Raw genomic sequence first — 17,700 nt, 5'->3', positions numbered from 1 at the left:
CCTAAAACCTCCCCCTATAAAAAAACCTTCCCCCCCCCCCTTTTTTTTTTTTTTTTAAGAAAAAACCCTCCACATTTGTTCTCAGTATCAAAGCCATAGGAACAGAGACTCGTATGGAGGAGGAGAAAAACAATACACTTAACCTTGCGTTATAACTACAGGACCAATAAAGACAGGTAGTGATCCTACTCTTCACTGTCTGTCAAATTATGGGATGATTTGCTAAGGCCAAAAATACAGAATACACGGAGCTAATTGTTCTGCTAGAATATGTGGTGCTCTGATAAAGAAAGCAACACTGCTAACAGCTTCTAGTTATGCAAGAAATGACCACTGCAGTCTCCTCAGCTGTCACCTACTCAAGCATATTGTGCATAAACCAGTTAGCAAAGCATGACCCAAGGCCATTACACATGCCTAAAACACATTTGTGGTAATGTTAATACTAGGTGTCAGTGAGCTGTCAACACCGGTCTTCAGGACATCATAGCAGCTGTATTATTTCATTTGAACGGATCCGAGAGAAGATCTCAACAGAAAAGCTCAGTCTATCAAAAGCAAAATGGTAACTACTCCAAGGCAAGCAGCTAGAATTTATCTCCTATCAGCCTGCTTGAACAGGACTGGGGTCTCAACCCAATCAGCACAGTGCTGAACAGTGATCCAGGAAAATACATGAACTTTCTTAAAGATAATAGCTCCCTTATGTCAACATGACCATTTGTAGTCTCAGAAGCCTGCATTTTCAGAATGCTTTGGTGAATTGAAACAGATCATTCAACCCCTCAGAAGAACAGAACTGTATTCACATGCATATGTGCGTGAACTTTTAGAAGGAAATATAATACTTCCACATACAATATACACCTGCAAAATACATAACACTTGCAAAAATGAAATGTTTAATATGTCCATTGTTTGTTGTGTCCCAATTACGTTTTACCTCTATATTCTAGGACTTCTGATGTAAGAAGCAACATTCAGTCTTAAGTATATACATACCAGTATGTATGTTGGGGGAAAATGAGGGAAAGGGAGAGAGAAATGGTGATAAATTTTCACTGGTTAACACTATTTTCACACCCATTCCCCATCTTCCCAACTGAGATATCTTACTTAGAAGTAGTTGCTCCTCCAATCAGCAAAGGAATCTTTATTGCCAATCTCTCCATTTCCTTGGCGACAAAAATCATTTCATCCAAAGAAGGGGTGATGAGACCAGATAGGCCAATTATATCTATTGCAAATTTACAAACAAACATATACAAAAGGTTTAGCAAATCCACTCTAGAAAGACACAGAAATTATTACTACAGAAAGCATTTCTTTCATACATCAGATAGCTTCACACGTCAGATAGAAAATAGTGAGATAAAAAGCAGGATAGTTGCTAGTCTAGAAGCGAGGTTTGACCTAATTAGAAAGTGAAAGCTTTCCAAAAATGAAAGTGATTCCAAATCCCCAGTTTAGGATATTTCTCAAACAGTCTTCACAGCTGCTGAACACATACTGCTCTAGTTTCAGCAATAAATATACAGTACTTCTGATTAGCAAGCTTCAGACCTCAGAAATTCAGCACTGAGGGGGGAATAAGACAAAATAATTATAAGCCCTGCTCTTAGAAACAGCAAATGCTTTTCAAACTTCACCACCCTATGGTCCCACACAATTTATCTTCTCCAAGATGCAATAGACTGTTCCAAAGCAACTGTAACTTGTTTCAGAAAGTTCATTACTTATTAGAACAACTCATTCCTGATTTCACACTCGCTGATCTGGCAGGCTGAATGCCAAGTTCTTTTACTGATTTAAGACCCAACACAAAGTTACTTAATCTTTCCAAGTCTCCATTTATCCATCTGTAAAACAAATACTAAAACATCTCTCTTGGAACTGAAAACCTGTATCAAAAGAACAACTCCTCGGGCTAAGTTTCACAGAAGTGCCAAATACTAAGTAACTACTATTGTTAATGCAAAAGTTCTGATTTATCTGAAGATAGTCTGACCAAATCATAGACAGCATAGGAATGCAATGAGCAGCAATAAAAAATGCGAGTGGGGTTTAAAATCAAACAATTCAGGAGTACTAATGAAATCTCTCTATACCTGCTTTGTTCTCAACAGCAGCTCTCAATATCTTATCACATGGAGTCATGACTCCTAAATCAATAACTCTGTGAAAAGAAGTGAGATGACACAAGATTCTTTAAAAAACAGGTCAAATTTCTGCTAAAGGGCAAATACATTGCTCTTACTGTAAGTGACTGACCTAAAATTGAAGTTAAAATTGAGATCTTTATTTGTTTGTTTGTTTCTCTTAAGACCTCTGTTGGGAATTTTAATGAAGGAAATACCTGTGGGTCTGGTAAAATTTTCAATATTTTTAAACACACTAATGTGTGTTTACTCCAGCAAGTTTTTAAAACCTCATAGTTAACAAACACCTTGAAAAATATACTAAAAGGTTCATTCGAACTTACAAGACTTCCTTTTTCCCAACACAACCCACACGTAGTCTTGCCTACTACAATTGTTGTATCTGATTTCTTCAGACATTTTACTTATATGTTTAAGACATTATACTTATTATATTTAACTAATATAAAACAAATACAAAATTGATGCTCTCATCTACATTGCAGTTGATGTTAAACTGTACTCACCTCAGATGCCAGTTTATTAGGAAAAAAATAACACACAATAACAAACTATTGATGAACAGTGCTTGTCCAGCACCAAGGTCTTCTCTGTTTCTCATTCTAACCCCCCCAGGGAACAGATTGGGGGGTGCACAAGAGGTTGGGAGTAGACACAACCAGGCAGATGACCCAAACTAATCAAAGAAATATTCCATGGCATATGATGTCATGCTCAGCAATAAAAGAGGAAGGGGTTTAGCGGGGGTTAGCCATCTTTTGCTCAGGAACTGGCTAGGCATCAATCTACCCGTGGGAAGTGGTGAGTGATTGCCTTTGCATCACTTGTTTTGTTTTTTCTTTCTCTCTTCTTCCACTTCTCCTTCACTTATTAAACATTTTTTATCTCCACCCACAATTTTTCTTGCTTTTATTCTTCCTTTCCTCTTTGCCCATCCCACTGAGGTTGGCTGGGTGGAAGTGAGTGAAGGGCTGCGTGGTGCTTAGCTGCCTACCGCGGTTAACCAACAGCAGTGGCATTTCTGAAGTTATTTGGACAATATGAAAAGGTTTTGTGGACATCGTATCTTATGTCAGGAACATAAGATGATTCACATCAAGGTTTTTTTTGTCTTATTAAAGCATACATTTTATGAAATGAGACACTGTACTTCCCTTGCTAGCATTTTATTCCTATTAAGCCTAGCCATTGCCAAGGGTTTTGTTTTTTTCAAGTAAGCCCCCCCAGCCTGTTAGCTTCATTCAGCCTCACTCATACTCATGGTGACAGAAAACACTATGGCTTCAGTTCAGTAAGTCTAAATAAAGCTCAAGAAAGCCTGAAACCAAATCGACAGAATTTCAAGAGATAATGATACGGAATACACTGCATATACACAGCACTGCTACTGGCTTCAACCCTTTGTGTTTTAAACTAAAGAGATCATTTTGGCTCTTTTTAGAGCAAATTACAGCCCCAAGTCAAAAACAAAACTAAAGGAATGAACGGTAAGACAAGAGTTCCAAAGCAGATTCAGCTTTGCACAACATTTCACAGACACTTGACAAAGGGCTCTGATGGAAATGTGGCCATTCATTCCAACACTGTTGCCAACCCTGCTGCATGTACACAGGCCTTGAAAGAACTGACTCTTCTTGAAGTTCTATCTTTTGAAGCTCAGAAACAGGACGAGAATCTCATCTTTTAACAAAAACATACCCCAGCGAGTTTTTAAAACCTCATAGTTAACAAACACCTTGAAAAATATACTAAAAGGTTCATTCGAATCTTACAAGACTTCCTTTTTCCCGACACAACACACAACCTACACGTATTCTTGCCTACTACAATTGTTGTATCTGATTTCTTCAGACATTTTACTTATATGTTTAAGACATTATACTTATTATATTTAACTAATATAAAACAAATACAAAATTGATGCTCTCATCTACATTGCAGTTGATGTTAAACTGTATTCACCTCAGATGCCAATTTACTAGGAAAAAAAGCATTAACGGAAGAGGCTATACTCCCTCTTGCCTCTCCATTAGTAATAGCTGGTATGATCTGTGTTCCCAGCCACAACTCAGGGAACAGAGGACAGTTCCCAGGAAATGCCCACCTCTATTATCACCACAGCTGCAGCTAGCCTAATATATTAATTAGCTACCCTTATACAGTTGTGTTCCCAGCTACCTAATGTTAGCCTCTTTACCTAAAGTTGTTGCAGCCCAGAACGACTCCCACAATGTTCTTGCCGATATCATGTACATCTCCTTTCACAGTTGCTAGTACTATTGTACCATGATAAGGATCCTGAAAGTTGAACAAATAACACAAGAGTTAAATTACTCGGAAGCCTCGGTATGTTTGCAGAGATCCTTCAACAGTGCAATCCTAATCCATGACTGAGACTCCTACTGTCGTACAAGCAATTGCAAAGCGTAGTAAAGGCAATATAGTCAATGTTAAAAACTATTTTAAAAGATCCAGGTAATAAAAACTTGCACAAGAATTATTCTTGCAAATTGTGTGCGTGTTAATTCACAAATCTGTCTTTAAAAAAAACAAAATAGCAGATAAAAAATTTCAGATCTGGATAGCATTTTGTGCAGTGCAATAACTGAACTCCTAAGGTACCTCTGTTCCAAATATAAACCTCAACAATAAAGAGTTTAAATAAATTAAGTATTTAGAACAAAAGGGTATGAACACTCATAATTACATGCCTGTTTGTGCATCAAGAACAACGCAATGCTGAGAAGGATGAGAGGAATTAGCAAAAGCAGAAGAGACTAGTTTTTTATGCAACACGAATAGCAAGGGAGGCATTTCAGTGCAGTGATCCGGCTACTTCAAACTACCCAAGCTGAACAAACAGGCTGGAAAAAAGGATCTCCTTGAAGAAGGGAAGCTGTACTGTCACAAACTGGTCCTAGGTTAGATGGCATTCAGCCCTGACAAGGGGATCCTACCAGCAGGGCAACAGTGGAACTTCCTATAGCAATTCTCCACCAGGACACAGGCCTTTGGAATACATTTTTAGTTGTATAATCAGTGTTGTCATTTGGAGCAGCTCCAGGCTATCACAGTGCCATGTTTAAGTTGGTGCAGGATCAGATGCCAGTAACAGACGACTAAAATTACATAGAATTTAAATAAAGTAGAAACCTGAGCATATTCTATGTGAAACTACAAAATATTTTTCCAGACAGTATCTCATCTCCTTTGCAGATGGCAGAACTGAAGGATTAGATCTTTCTACGAAGCTTGTTGTATTTCTGGACAGTATCAAGTAGCTCTCTACTTCATGAACCTACATTGCCTTCTGTAGTTGCAATTTTCTGGGGGAAAAATCTTTATATATTACCAAAAGTGATACTAGCATTTTGCATGGTCCTAACACATCTGCTGAATAAAATCCCTGGATCCCCACCAGTGCTGCTGTTTACTAAGATCTATTATCTCCCCAGTGCTCCTGCTTTACAGAAGACCAGGGAACAGAGAAGGCAAAATGGAGGTCTGTAAGTCAGCCATCTCAGTACATCAATAAAAAAATTTGCAGCTGAAAATATACTGCTGGAACGTGAGAGAAAACTGGGGAAAGAGATTAATCAAGGACAGGGAGAAGAACAGAAAGTGCTGCCCACATGTATCGTACCCAATACCTACTGGTGATTTAACTAGTGATTGATATCCAAGAAGAAAAAAAATTGGATTTGCACAGGAGAAGAAGGAAAATCTGTGCTGGGCAGCAAACAACATGGGCCAGAGCACACGCTATTTTAAATAAACCCTATTTAGGGCACACTGTGATTTCAATTGTCTCAAGCAAGGAGGTCCTCAAGTTCTGGGCACACATCCAAAGGGCTTCTTCTTTTTTTTAATCTTGATAGAGATCCACAGCCACAGCTATTTATCCTCAAATGTAACTATCAACGCTTTGCGTTTCCTGGCAGTCTGTGACTAAAACTGTTCTGGAGGTTACAGTAGCCTGGGTAACATCAGACGGATCAGCTACCAGAGTCTGCAAATAATTTTCCTTCAAGTCAACATCTAACTCTGAAGACAGATGCAGCTGTTTTTTCCTCTCTCACCAATTCTCTATAGAGCGACAACTTTTTTTTTTCTTTTTTTTTTTAATTCTCTATAGAGCGACAACTTTTTTTTTTTCTTTTTTTTTTTTAATAAGAGGAAGGCACTACATCCCTTCCCCAGCAGAAGGTAGAGGAAGCAGGAGGACAGAAGCCCTACTTTTTTCCTCCTGCTCTCCTCAGCCACACAGAGTATCTCACAATCTTTTCAGTGTGCTTGCTATATTTTTTAAGAACCTCTCAAATTCCACTTCACTTCTTTTTAGCCAGAGAATTAAGTGCCAGAGGGTTCACAGCAGATCCTAATCCAGTGCTCATGGAAGCAATAGGGTAATGATTTTCACTGACCTCAAATAGCATCAGAACAAACCAGAAGATGCCAAATACCGGCACTGTCATCTGAATTAAAATAAAAAAGAACAACATGAGCAGGAGAGAGATGACACATAGAAAGGTGACTCATGTGGATCTGCCAGAGAACAGATCCACTCGAGATAGCAGAAAGAAGACACCTTCTTCACATCCAGAAAGAGCACGGGAAAAGAGACTAGGCATTCTCCTTCTTCCATTAAGATTAGTCAGGTTTGATCATCAGGTCATTTTTCTTTCTAGATTATTCGCTGTATTCATTACATTTATGCTGGACAATCACACAACAGATCCACAGCAAATGGAAAGATACAGTGCAAGAAGATTTCAAGGGAAGAACTAGAAACCATTCAAAAATCCACAGAAGGTAAGCCAAAAGAAATACACAAATATCACAGTTTAAAGAAATTCTGCTATTCTTCCTTTTTGTGTGTGTGTGTGTTAAATACCAGATTCTGATCATAGCTATTGTCTCTGAGAACTCATGAAGACAAGGTAAGGTTCCACAGGACTAAAGAAAAGTAAATGTACATCAAACCTAAATTTGATAGTCAGACAAAGACAAGAGAAGAAAAAAATATTTACCAACCAGAACTGTAAGCACCTATCACATTATAAATATAGTAGGAAACAGCACACATGAGTATTTAAAAGGGGATTTTGTCCGATTCATCTGAACTCTCTTTTCTACTGAATAGAATCTTGTCAGTATGGACAAACAAGGGACGTCCATTCTATATCTTCATCTTCCAATGCTCCTATCACATATTCCATTAACCAAATTTGGAAGAAATTACTTCAAGTATATGCACAGGTAGTTGATAAAACTATTCTCAGGCATCACCAACTGTTGGCTGTGAAACAGGAAATGCTATCAAGGAAAGGCCCACAAGGATCTGAAAATCATTGGATATTTTCAATTTTATATATTACATAAAAAGTAGCCTTCAGAAACTGGTGGAAAAACATGTACGAAAAGACAACTATATTCAGATCCTGTTTTCATAAACACTTGTCCCCTGCAACTTGGTCATGGCTACACATGCAACAAGCATGTGTATTCTATCATAACACAAGGTCTTGAAGTCACGATCTATGAAGAAAAAGGATGGAAGAATTTAGTTTGTTTAGCTGGGAGAATAGTCAGGGCTAGGGGGAAGAGAAGAGTTGAATAAAGAGAAACATGGTAACAGGCTTTGAACATGGCAAAAGGGAGTTCCATAGTTCACTGAGGGCAGGAGTAGTAGAAGCAAATGGCAAAATTTGCCGTTAAGTTAGAAGTACCATAAATAAATAACACTAGAATTAAATGCCTACAAAAATACAAGAAATAAGTAACACTGGTATAAAGGGCTTACAAGGGCTTATGGCATCCTTCAGGAAACTTGTGACAACTGCTTAGGCACACACCAAGCAGAGTTCCACAAAATCTGCACTTTATGAATTTCAGTCCTACTTCAAATTATGCCAAGATTGTCAGTTTCCACATGACTGCATCAACTCTCCAGCATGAAAGCTGAATAAATGTCATTAGCAAAAAATAATTTCAATTTTTGTCATGGCATGCTATGAAAGAGTTACAGCACAAAGGTATGTGTCTTGCCTCTTCCTCTATGCTGCCTCGTTCAGCTCTCCTCTCCTCTCTTTCTTTTTCCATATAGGGAATAAGGTGGCTAACTGCTTTCTTCATAACTCGAGCAGACTTTATCACCTGCATAGATAAATAGAGGGGGGGGAAATAAACAATAAAGATCAGGTAGAGGAATAGCCTCAGATTTCTCATAGCTTTCTTTTATATCCATTCAAACAATAAACAAAACTTCATTTGTAAACCCAGATTCCAGCTTTGCAGAGCATTCTGTGGTAGCAGGCTGCTGGCCCTACTGGACTAAGAGTCTACACGTGACACTTGCTTTCACAGTGCAACCTCTCAGACCACTCACAACAGAATTGGAAGCTACAAACAGGCCCAGACTTGGAAGGTGCTAAACACAGCAATTTTTATTTGGATTTTTTCTCTCTTGCTCTTTTTCACAGGCCCAGACTTAAAACTGCATTTAAAATAAAGCAAAAACTCTCAGGAAGAAAGGAAACAAACACGTAAAACTACATAAAGTCAAGTTCCAAAGTAAAGGAAAAAAAAAAGTCTGCTTCTTAGTAGCACCCAAGTTTTCACAATTCACATGCTGTATCTGAAAAAAACAGTCGGCATAGAATGTTTTGGCTACAGTTTACAACGCTAGTTTTTGCAAAATAGGAAAATATATGAAATCATTTTCTCATTACCTGAGGCAGAAACATCTTTCCAGCACCAAAGAGATCACCAACGATTTTCATGCCATTCATCAAAGGCCCTTCAATTACATTTAGAGGTCTAGGATATTTTTCCTGATTTAATCTTGCTTCTTCTGTATCTGCAGTGACATACTTCTCAATGCCCTGGAAAAAAAATTTGAGAAGCTTTTATCTTGCTAGAAATACAGCTCTTATTTAGTTGCCTTCTCCCCCCAAAAAATCACAACGGAAGTACAAACAGACACTTTAGATACTGCTAGTCTTTAAGAATACCTCAAATGTGTATTTAAAATAGGTTTTCTTAGGAAACAAAACACTGTAGTTCTTAGGCATATAAAGTTATTCAAAGCAAGAGTCCCCAGTATTAACAGATTTGTTTTTCTTAACCATGCCATAAGAAAAACCAAACATTCAAAGATTGCTTCCTCAGCACAAGTGCCACTCAGTGCAGGACTGTTAAAGGACCAAAAAACCCCCTAGAAAGTAAAAGCAGTATGTTAGAAAGTAAAAGCAGTATGTTACTACCAATACTAGTGGAATAAAATATTAAGGGTCAAAGACTTCAACTTGTGAAGTTTAAAGACAAATCACCACAATTTTGTCTGTTATTAAAGTTAATTAAATATATTAATACATTATTCATTATTAATTAATAGCTTTTCAAAGAATGGCAGTTGAAGAATTTTTGAAGCCAAAGGTGTCCCTTAAAGTCTGAGCTGAGATCACATCTCTGAGACCTGATGGGTAGGACAATTTTCTGCACAGATTCACCTTTATGAGAGCATATTCCAGCCTTTCCTCCACAGAGCTTTTCCGCCACTCATCGGTCTGTACAACTTTTCTTCCTCCCTGGGCATGATTCTGAAGAGGAAAGACATCCATAGGAGCGTGCAAGCATAAAAAGTACAACTATGGACTTTACCTTCAGAAAAGTGAGAATAATTTCAAGTACTGATCCATAAAATAAGATTATTCAAAAGGTTTTTTATATACATGCAAGTCATATTGCAAGCACCTGTTATGTACTACAGACACTTAGGGGGTCTACATCCCAAAGAGTATATACCTCAATGAAGCTGTAAACAAAACAAACAGAGGGGGGGGGGTGGGGGGGGGGGGGGGGGGGGGGGGGGGGGAGCAGTTTAATAATTTTCACTCTCTTAAAAATTATGAAATGACTAATCCTAAGGGTTTTACTTCTGGGAACATAATTTAAACTGATTCCTGGCCCACAGACTACACTTCATTTTAAAATTCTAATTAATTTGGCACTAATTCAGTTTCTGCTGGAATAGGTTATGTTATTCCATATCACAGATGTGTTTTCAATCAGGCAGTCTACAGAACTACTGTTTCTCATGCACATAGACTGTCCCAAACCCTCGCACACTCTCTCTGCCTCACACTCACACTCCCCTTTGCTATGAATGCAAAGGCCAAAAGGGCTTCACAATGCAAGAAAGCTCATAAGCACCCACCCCAGGAGGGCTCATGGAAGAGCATGCTATCCATTACTTCAACCACCACACTTCAAGCAAGTCATTTCTTTTCCTCCATCGGTTATTCCACGTAATCTGACATCTTTCAGTCCTTACAAACCTCCTATACTCTTGAGTGCTCATCAGCAAGTTTTTAAAGATAGAGCCATGGGAAAAGTCATGGAAACAGGATCTCACTCATGAGAGCAGAAACCAGAACTAGTTTTCATTCATGTTTATATGAATGTTAGCTAACTTCACAGCTTCTCATTGCCAAACCTTATTCCACTCATAGGTCTAGTTTGTACAAAGGGAACGAAAGGAGGAGGAAAACGTCACCCAGAGACGTTGTAGAGTCTCCGTCCTTAGTTACATTAAAAACCCAGCTGGACCCAGCCCGGAGCAACCTGCTCTTGCTGACCCTGCTCTGAGCAGGAGGGGGTTGTACTAGATGATCTCCACATGTCCCTTCCCACCTCAGCCCTTCTGTCATTCACTGAAAAGGTACGAAGTGCTCCTCAACCTCTGGCCAGACGCTTTAACGAGGGAACCATTCCAACCTAAAAATAACCTATGAAGCTGTAGGGTGGGCACACAGGGACCACAGTGGCAAGCACTACATGCAGATCTTTAAAAACAGGATGATTATACTACATGCTGAGGATGAAAAAGCCTGCCTTTGGAAGCACAACTCCCATTGCCACAAATGGGACAAAGTTTCAGTTTGAGAATGTGGGCAGCTATACACGTTATAGAAAATGTTTTTTTCATCTCAAACTTCAGAGGAAGACTGATCTCCTAAATCTGCAAGGATTAAGTTTTTCATTTTTCCCCACAGGTCTAGCATTCAAACAACTGGCAAGGTACATTACTATTACCTGAAGGAACTAGGAAGAAACTTCACTGGCCCTCTATTAGAGGTGCGATACTTGAAATGGGACTGCACATTCTATGTTCTTTGTGCAGAATAAACTGCAGTAATTGGAAATAAAAAGAACATATGCACTTACTGACTAATGAATACACTTCTGTGTTAAAAAAAAAAACCCAAACTTTAGACAAAAGAACTTAGAGCCATTCAATTCCACTATATCAAAGGAAGGTCTGAATAAATATTTTGAAATATGCCTCAAACTCCAAAATCTTATGTTATAATCCTTCTCGTTGGCTGTAAGTGACTATCTATTTGGACTCTCACATTTGTCCAGAGCCAAGATGAAATCCAAATCAGGACGCTTACCTCCAGTGAAAAGCTGAAAGTTGTAATATTTTATGTTAAATTTTAATAGAGCTTTTAAAGATGTTTTGAATCAAGAGTGTCTCTCTTTTTGCAACTGGGGGCTCTTTTACTCCCACAATAAAACTACCACCATGAATAAGAGCAGAGATTCCAACCATGGCTTCCCAAACTTCTAGACCTAGAAGGAGTCGTCATCCACTTCCATTTCTACTTTTCATGCTCCATTTAAATACACATTCTGCCTTCTACAGAAACACTGCTTAAGCAATCCCTTTCTAATTCCCCTTCTTTTTTTCTTCCTCTTTATGCAACCCTGAATACCCTAATGGTAAAACTCTGCTTATACAGACAAGATCACTCCCAGGTGAATTGCTTAGACATTAACAGTACCATCTAAAATAGCCTAAGCACAAGGGATAGGGAGAGTCTTCCTATACTGGTTTTCAACACGTTGCCATTGTTCCTAAAAAGCACGCACCACCATAGTGCAAACTACAAACCACATGAAGCTGTGCATACAAATAATACCTCCAGGAGCTACAAAACAGGCATGCAAACCTTCTTGTGCGCTTAAATCTAAGAGCTACCTAACCCAGAGAGATTTTTGCTGTATGTTCTGTTCAGAACAGGATTTCACCAGTCGACTTATGGCTGATAATCTGGAGACCTTCAGGTGCGTAATCTTTGTCTTTTATCACCACCATCATTACAGTATCTCAAAAACACTGAATAGCTGATCCTCACTCTTGACATGAGTTACATGAACTGGAAGTCTCTATGGCACAGCCAGGAATCACAAGCAACTACTTCACCTTTTACATATATTCCAAGCAAACCATTACCACCAGAGAGACAGGTTTACTCTATCTCCCACAGTGCACTTGTCAATTAAGCTCCAGCACCAAGATTTGCTTCGGTTGTGGGTTGGCCTTTTCTAGTTTTTGTTTCTTTGTGAGGGTTTTTTTTGGTTTGGGGGGGAGTTTGGTTGGGGTTTTTTGTTTGTTTGTTCTTTTAAAAAGAACACCTATGCAGCTTGGTCTCCTGAAGCACATAAAGAACTCTGGTGCAGGATCTTTCAACGTACCTATGAAACTGGAGAGGCTCAATCTTTCACAGAGTTCCCATTTTATTCTATATTAATAACTGAACCACTTGTAGTATCATTAATAACTTCTGTCACCCACTGTTAGACTGACACGTGCAGTTTATAGGCTGTTCTACCTATCATCAGCAGGGAGGTGTTAAAGCCCAGGTGCTAAGCCAACTACTATTCAAAGCTTAAAATTGGAATTTACCTGAGCATAATGTAGAAGTTTCTCTGTTGCATCAGGATCTTTGTTCCAGATTAGATTCTCACACAGCTGTAGCAATTCCTTGTGGATATCATCATACACTGGCAGATTCCCAGCATTCACAATTCCCATGTCCATGCCATACTGAAAAAAACAATACAGAATCCCCCAGCCAGGGCTGTCAGACATTGCACTTGGCAGATGTGCAGAGCTAACATACAGAAGCCAAAAGCACATCATACCTTAATCGCGTGGTAAAGGAACACCCCATGCATTGCTTCTCGAATGGCATCCATTCCTCGAAAGGAGAAAGACAGGTTGGAAAGACCTCCACTTATCCTGGCTCCCGGCAGTGTTTCCTATAGGAATTGCACATAGATTTTTAGATAAGTGCTTTCCAAAAAGGAAACCTAAGCAGAGCATTCAGCCCATACAACAGTTGGCCCCTGAGCTGTGGTGCATTGGCTATGCACCCTTTCTCTCTTCCCTGTTCCAGATCCTTTTAGTTACTCAAATTCATAAAAAGCAATTCAAATCTCTGTAGAAAAAGATACCAGTAAAAGGAAAGATCCAGCCTAGTTATGTGTAAGCAACTACCACGGCTTCCATAGTCATAGGTGCTATTCTAAACGTATCAGTCCTCCCACAGCAGCATTCCAGATTTTCCCCACGCAGACCTACTTACGGCTCTTCCATCCCCCACTCCTCTGGAAACAGGAGCAGCCAACCTGCCTGCTTGCATGTCTCAGGAGCATGCTGTAGCTGAGCAGCTAACCTCAAGGGTGCACCCTCCCCTCCAGAAGCCCTGTAGTGACAAAATAGCCTGTGGGGTGTTCAAGCCGCAGACTGCTACTGACAGAGCATCTCCAGACGGATCAAGTTGCCTTGTGAAACACAACAGTGCAGCTGCCTTGGCTATGTTCAGGTGATGCTCTTCACTGCTGTACTTCCTTACACACATTTTGGCTAAATAAAACACCAGGTTACTGCACAAATCCCTTCCACAGTAACAGAAATTTTATTAATTTAAAAAGGTAGCTTTCACGTACCTTCAAAGAGGTCCTTTTAGCTAGAACATGAATGTGATTGTTACCTTATTTAATTAACATATTATATTTACAGCAGTGATAATGGATTGAAAATATATTTGTAGAACTATTTGAAGTTCTTCTACTGGAAATACAGCAATATTGGGGAATGGCTGCACTTCAGAGGAATAGTCCCCCTTGCTAATTTAAAACGTGTATCATTTTGCAGCAGTGTTTTGTTGTTGTTGTTTGGGGGTGGGGGGTGTTTTTCCATTTTGTAGTGGTTTGGGTTTTTAAGTAATCTCAGCAAAACACTTCAAGTTAAAACAAGCTTACAACTCACTTTTATGGTTTTAGTAGCATTGATAAAATTCATGGCATACAGGTTATGTTCTTCCATTCCAGTTCCTATGGTCAAAATATTAGGGTCGAATATTATATCATTTGGATTGAAGTGCACTTTTTCCACAAGGAGGTGATAAGCTCTGGAACAGACTGCAATCTTGGTTTCTGTTTCTGTTGCCTAGTGGAGAAAAAGAATTCTGACATGAAACTTACAAACACAAAAAATAAACCCCTCAGAAATCATTTATAGTTCCAGTGACTCAAGGCTGAGAATGTGCACATCACAAATATTAGAAGACGATTATATATAAGAATTTTGTATTAAAAATATCACCACACCTGTACCTGGAGTTTTGACTCAACTCATTAAAAACAATTTTGTTCCCCAACATTTCATCATCCTCTGCAAAGTTTAATATGTGTAAATTAATTCACAAAGATTCCACTCTCATGCAAAACTCAGTTTCTGAACTAAAAAACATCTTCTGCGAAGGAAGGAAGAGTTCAGCATGGCTGAATAGCAAGAGACATGCTCTTGTGCTAGCAGAGCTACGCTTACAGCAGTACTTGGATTCCTCAAACATGTGGGCACTGTAAGAAATGCTTACATATCAGGGTCAAAACTGTTGCTAAGACTGTATAGACTGTTGCTAAGACTGTACTCTTTGAATCACCTGTGTCAACGAAACAAAACAACTTTGTCTTGCACAAGAGAAAGAAAGCCTTGCACTCCAAAAGAAAAATACCTCTCCTTTAAAGCGACACTCACCTGCCCCATTTCATCAAAAGCCATGACAACCACAGCTGCTCCATACAACTTAATTTTCCTTGCTTTCTCCAGAAAGTCTTCCTCACCTTCCTTCAGACTGATGCTGTTTACAATGCATTTCCCTTGGCAACATTTCAAACCGGCTTCAATCACTGAGAAGTTTGAGGAGTCAATGCATAACGGCACCTGTAAGTAACAGAGAAGTAAGCCAGGGGAATACATACAAGTTATGAATTAGAGTTCCACGTGCTTTTTGCCCATTTGGACATAAAAATGCACACAACATTAATCAGCATTTATGAATAAAAAGTTTCCAGATGGTATTTGTAGATTCACTTTGCTTTAAATGCAAAACTCAGAGCAAATTTAACTCAAAAGCTTCTATGGCAACTCCATCAGATATCATAGAGACCTCTACTTCTCCCTGTATTGTCTTGTGTTTCTGAATTAGATACTCATTTTTAGAGAACGCACTTCGCAGAAGTATCTTTTAAAACCATCCTATATCCATAGCAATCTTAAGTTTTGTGGAAAGCAATACCATTATGCACTGCCAATATATAGATTATGGCTCATAACTGCTGCAAAAGGAACCTGCATTCGGCTTTTCTAAGCAATGAAAAGGACTGGCATATATTTAGCTGAAATCAGATAGAGAATGTTAAAACCTCTGTTTCCCCCAAAGGCCTTCCCCATTACAGTACCTTTTCCTCTTGGGGGACACCTACATCTGCTTATTAAGCACCTAAACTCGTTACTAAACAAATCAATACCAAAATTTTCTGAAAGGCAATTTCCAACTCAATAAAGTGTTCTTTATTGCTTTGGAGTGACTCAATTACAACCTTTGCAATATCAGGTTCTGAAGAAATCAAGTTACAAAATCTGGTCATTGCAGCAGGGCCATCCAGCATCCCATCATCCATGTTGATGTCAAGAACCTGGGCCCCCATCTCAACTTGCAATTTGGCTACACTCAGGGCTTCCTAAAGAAGAAAGTCAAAAACCAAAACAACAGTCAGCAGAAAAAAGCCTAGTCATTCTCAGGATAACATTTGGCTGCATGCTTATTTTGGAGAAGTCAAAAATTTAAAAATTTGTAAGACATTCCATAAGAAAATAAGGAAATGGTCTGTGATGTACAACAACATACAAAAGTTGTTAGTATGGCACAACTGATACTAATCTGTTCACAAAAACATGACACCAGAGACCTAACGTGCTGGTAGTGCCATTGATTTTAGACCGCTGGCCATATGCTTAATTGAATGATTTAAGATTTGCTTGGTAACAAGGACTTCTGACTACACAAGATTACAGGAAAACAGTCTCTGTGATGGTATGAAATAAGGGTCTTGCATCACAAGCTCTGCTGTTTTATAACACAGAGTACTTAGTTTTTGGAGGTTCGGCATTTTTTCCAGCTGCAGAATAATCACCAAGTGCTAAGAAGGAAAACTAAAGTTTTCTCTCCAGCCCACATAATTATCTGAACAACCATGTCCGTTTACTTTCTCTTTTGTGTCACTCTGCAGACTGAGGAGACAAAAAAGAAAAAGGTTTTTAGTCGCTCACAGTCCCTAACAACTTATGTTTTTATTTAATAGGTCTAACCTGCATCATGACTTCTAAGAGCTTAAGAGTCAGACTTCCTAAAAAACAAACTAAGGCTTTAATTTTGATTGCATCAACTAGAACAGCAGAGCACACTCTGGGGCAGAGTCTCAGACAGTGACACTGAAATGTCACTTTACCATTTGTTTGAATGTTACAGAAACAGTTTACACCAGTAAAGAATGAGCACTCCAGCCTTCTCATTTCTGCCCTGCAGCTGTTTCAAGAAAGCAATTACCTTCTAAGCAACTTTTTCTGTAGCAGCTCTCATGTAGCATGCTGGAGCCAGTGATCAAAGTATATAAAGATTAGATGCAACCGTAATGCTGACCAGGATTAGAGAAGGGAGGGAATGAGAGTGAGGGCTGCACAGTGGCACAATCTATCCCAAGTCAGACGTACCCCACACATTGGAAGGAGGGATTACACCCTCTTTCCTTCCTCCCTCCTCTGTAAATCCACCCCTAGATACAGCACAGACCAGGACATTTTCTAAACCATCATCAGCTGTGTAACTTAATTCAAAATGGAAAGTCAAGTTTCCTGTAATGCTTTTAAAAAAAAAAAAAAAAAAAAAGGCCTTGTAAAACACTCCTCACAAATTTATTAGGAGCTGTTAAGCACAGAAACAAGGGACAGTGAGAAAGTAAATTCTCCTTGTTTTCTTACTCTTGTAACTGGTGTAGAATAGTGCTTTGTGCCAGCAAAACAAACAACTAATAACACAGTGCAATGGAGCAATGAAAAAAATCAGAGCATTAGCTATAAAGATTATTGTTAAAACATATACTTCATAGTTGCCTGCCATGATGAGTTTAGCAAACTTCCGTGATCCTGCAACATTGCAGCGTTCGCCAATATTAACGAAGTTGGTGTATGGCCCAATCCTGAATGGCTCCAGACCTTAAAAAGATATTTTTGAACATACTTGTAAAAACAGAAAAGAAAAAACTGTGTAAGAAAGACAAAAGCCCTTTTCTAAAAACTGTGAAATAGAGGTGTCTCTTTCTTTAAGAATAGTGATTTCTCAGCACA

The 17,700-nt window shown here is 38.9% G+C and overlaps 1 protein-coding gene across 1 annotated transcript in view; it reads right to left on the bottom strand.

The window, feature by feature from the left end:
• The window catches only part of MTR (5-methyltetrahydrofolate-homocysteine methyltransferase), a 51,034-nt gene that overhangs the window by 14,015 nt on the left and 19,319 nt on the right, over positions 1–17,700 (bottom strand). The window contains exons 12-23 of the mRNA XM_019472710.1: positions 17,456–17,568; positions 15,897–16,037; positions 15,052–15,237; positions 14,281–14,460; positions 13,152–13,268; positions 12,913–13,053; positions 9,671–9,760; positions 8,891–9,043; positions 8,208–8,315; positions 4,357–4,457; positions 2,109–2,176; positions 1,117–1,237 (exon numbers count right to left, since the gene is read on the bottom strand). Coding sequence (XP_019328255.1) covers positions 1,117–1,237; positions 2,109–2,176; positions 4,357–4,457; positions 8,208–8,315; positions 8,891–9,043; positions 9,671–9,760; positions 12,913–13,053; positions 13,152–13,268; positions 14,281–14,460; positions 15,052–15,237; positions 15,897–16,037; positions 17,456–17,568 — 1,519 coding nt within the window. The remainder of the gene's footprint in view (positions 1–1,116; positions 1,238–2,108; positions 2,177–4,356; positions 4,458–8,207; positions 8,316–8,890; positions 9,044–9,670; positions 9,761–12,912; positions 13,054–13,151; positions 13,269–14,280; positions 14,461–15,051; positions 15,238–15,896; positions 16,038–17,455; positions 17,569–17,700) is intronic.

This window comes from Aptenodytes forsteri, unplaced genomic scaffold (assembly GCF_000699145.1).
Source record: "Aptenodytes forsteri isolate BGI_AS27 unplaced genomic scaffold, ASM69914v1 Scaffold132, whole genome shotgun sequence".
Taxonomy (NCBI): domain Eukaryota; kingdom Metazoa; phylum Chordata; class Aves; order Sphenisciformes; family Spheniscidae; genus Aptenodytes; species Aptenodytes forsteri.
Note: the sequence above shows the minus strand (reverse complement) of the source record. Positions and strands in the feature narration are given on the sequence as shown.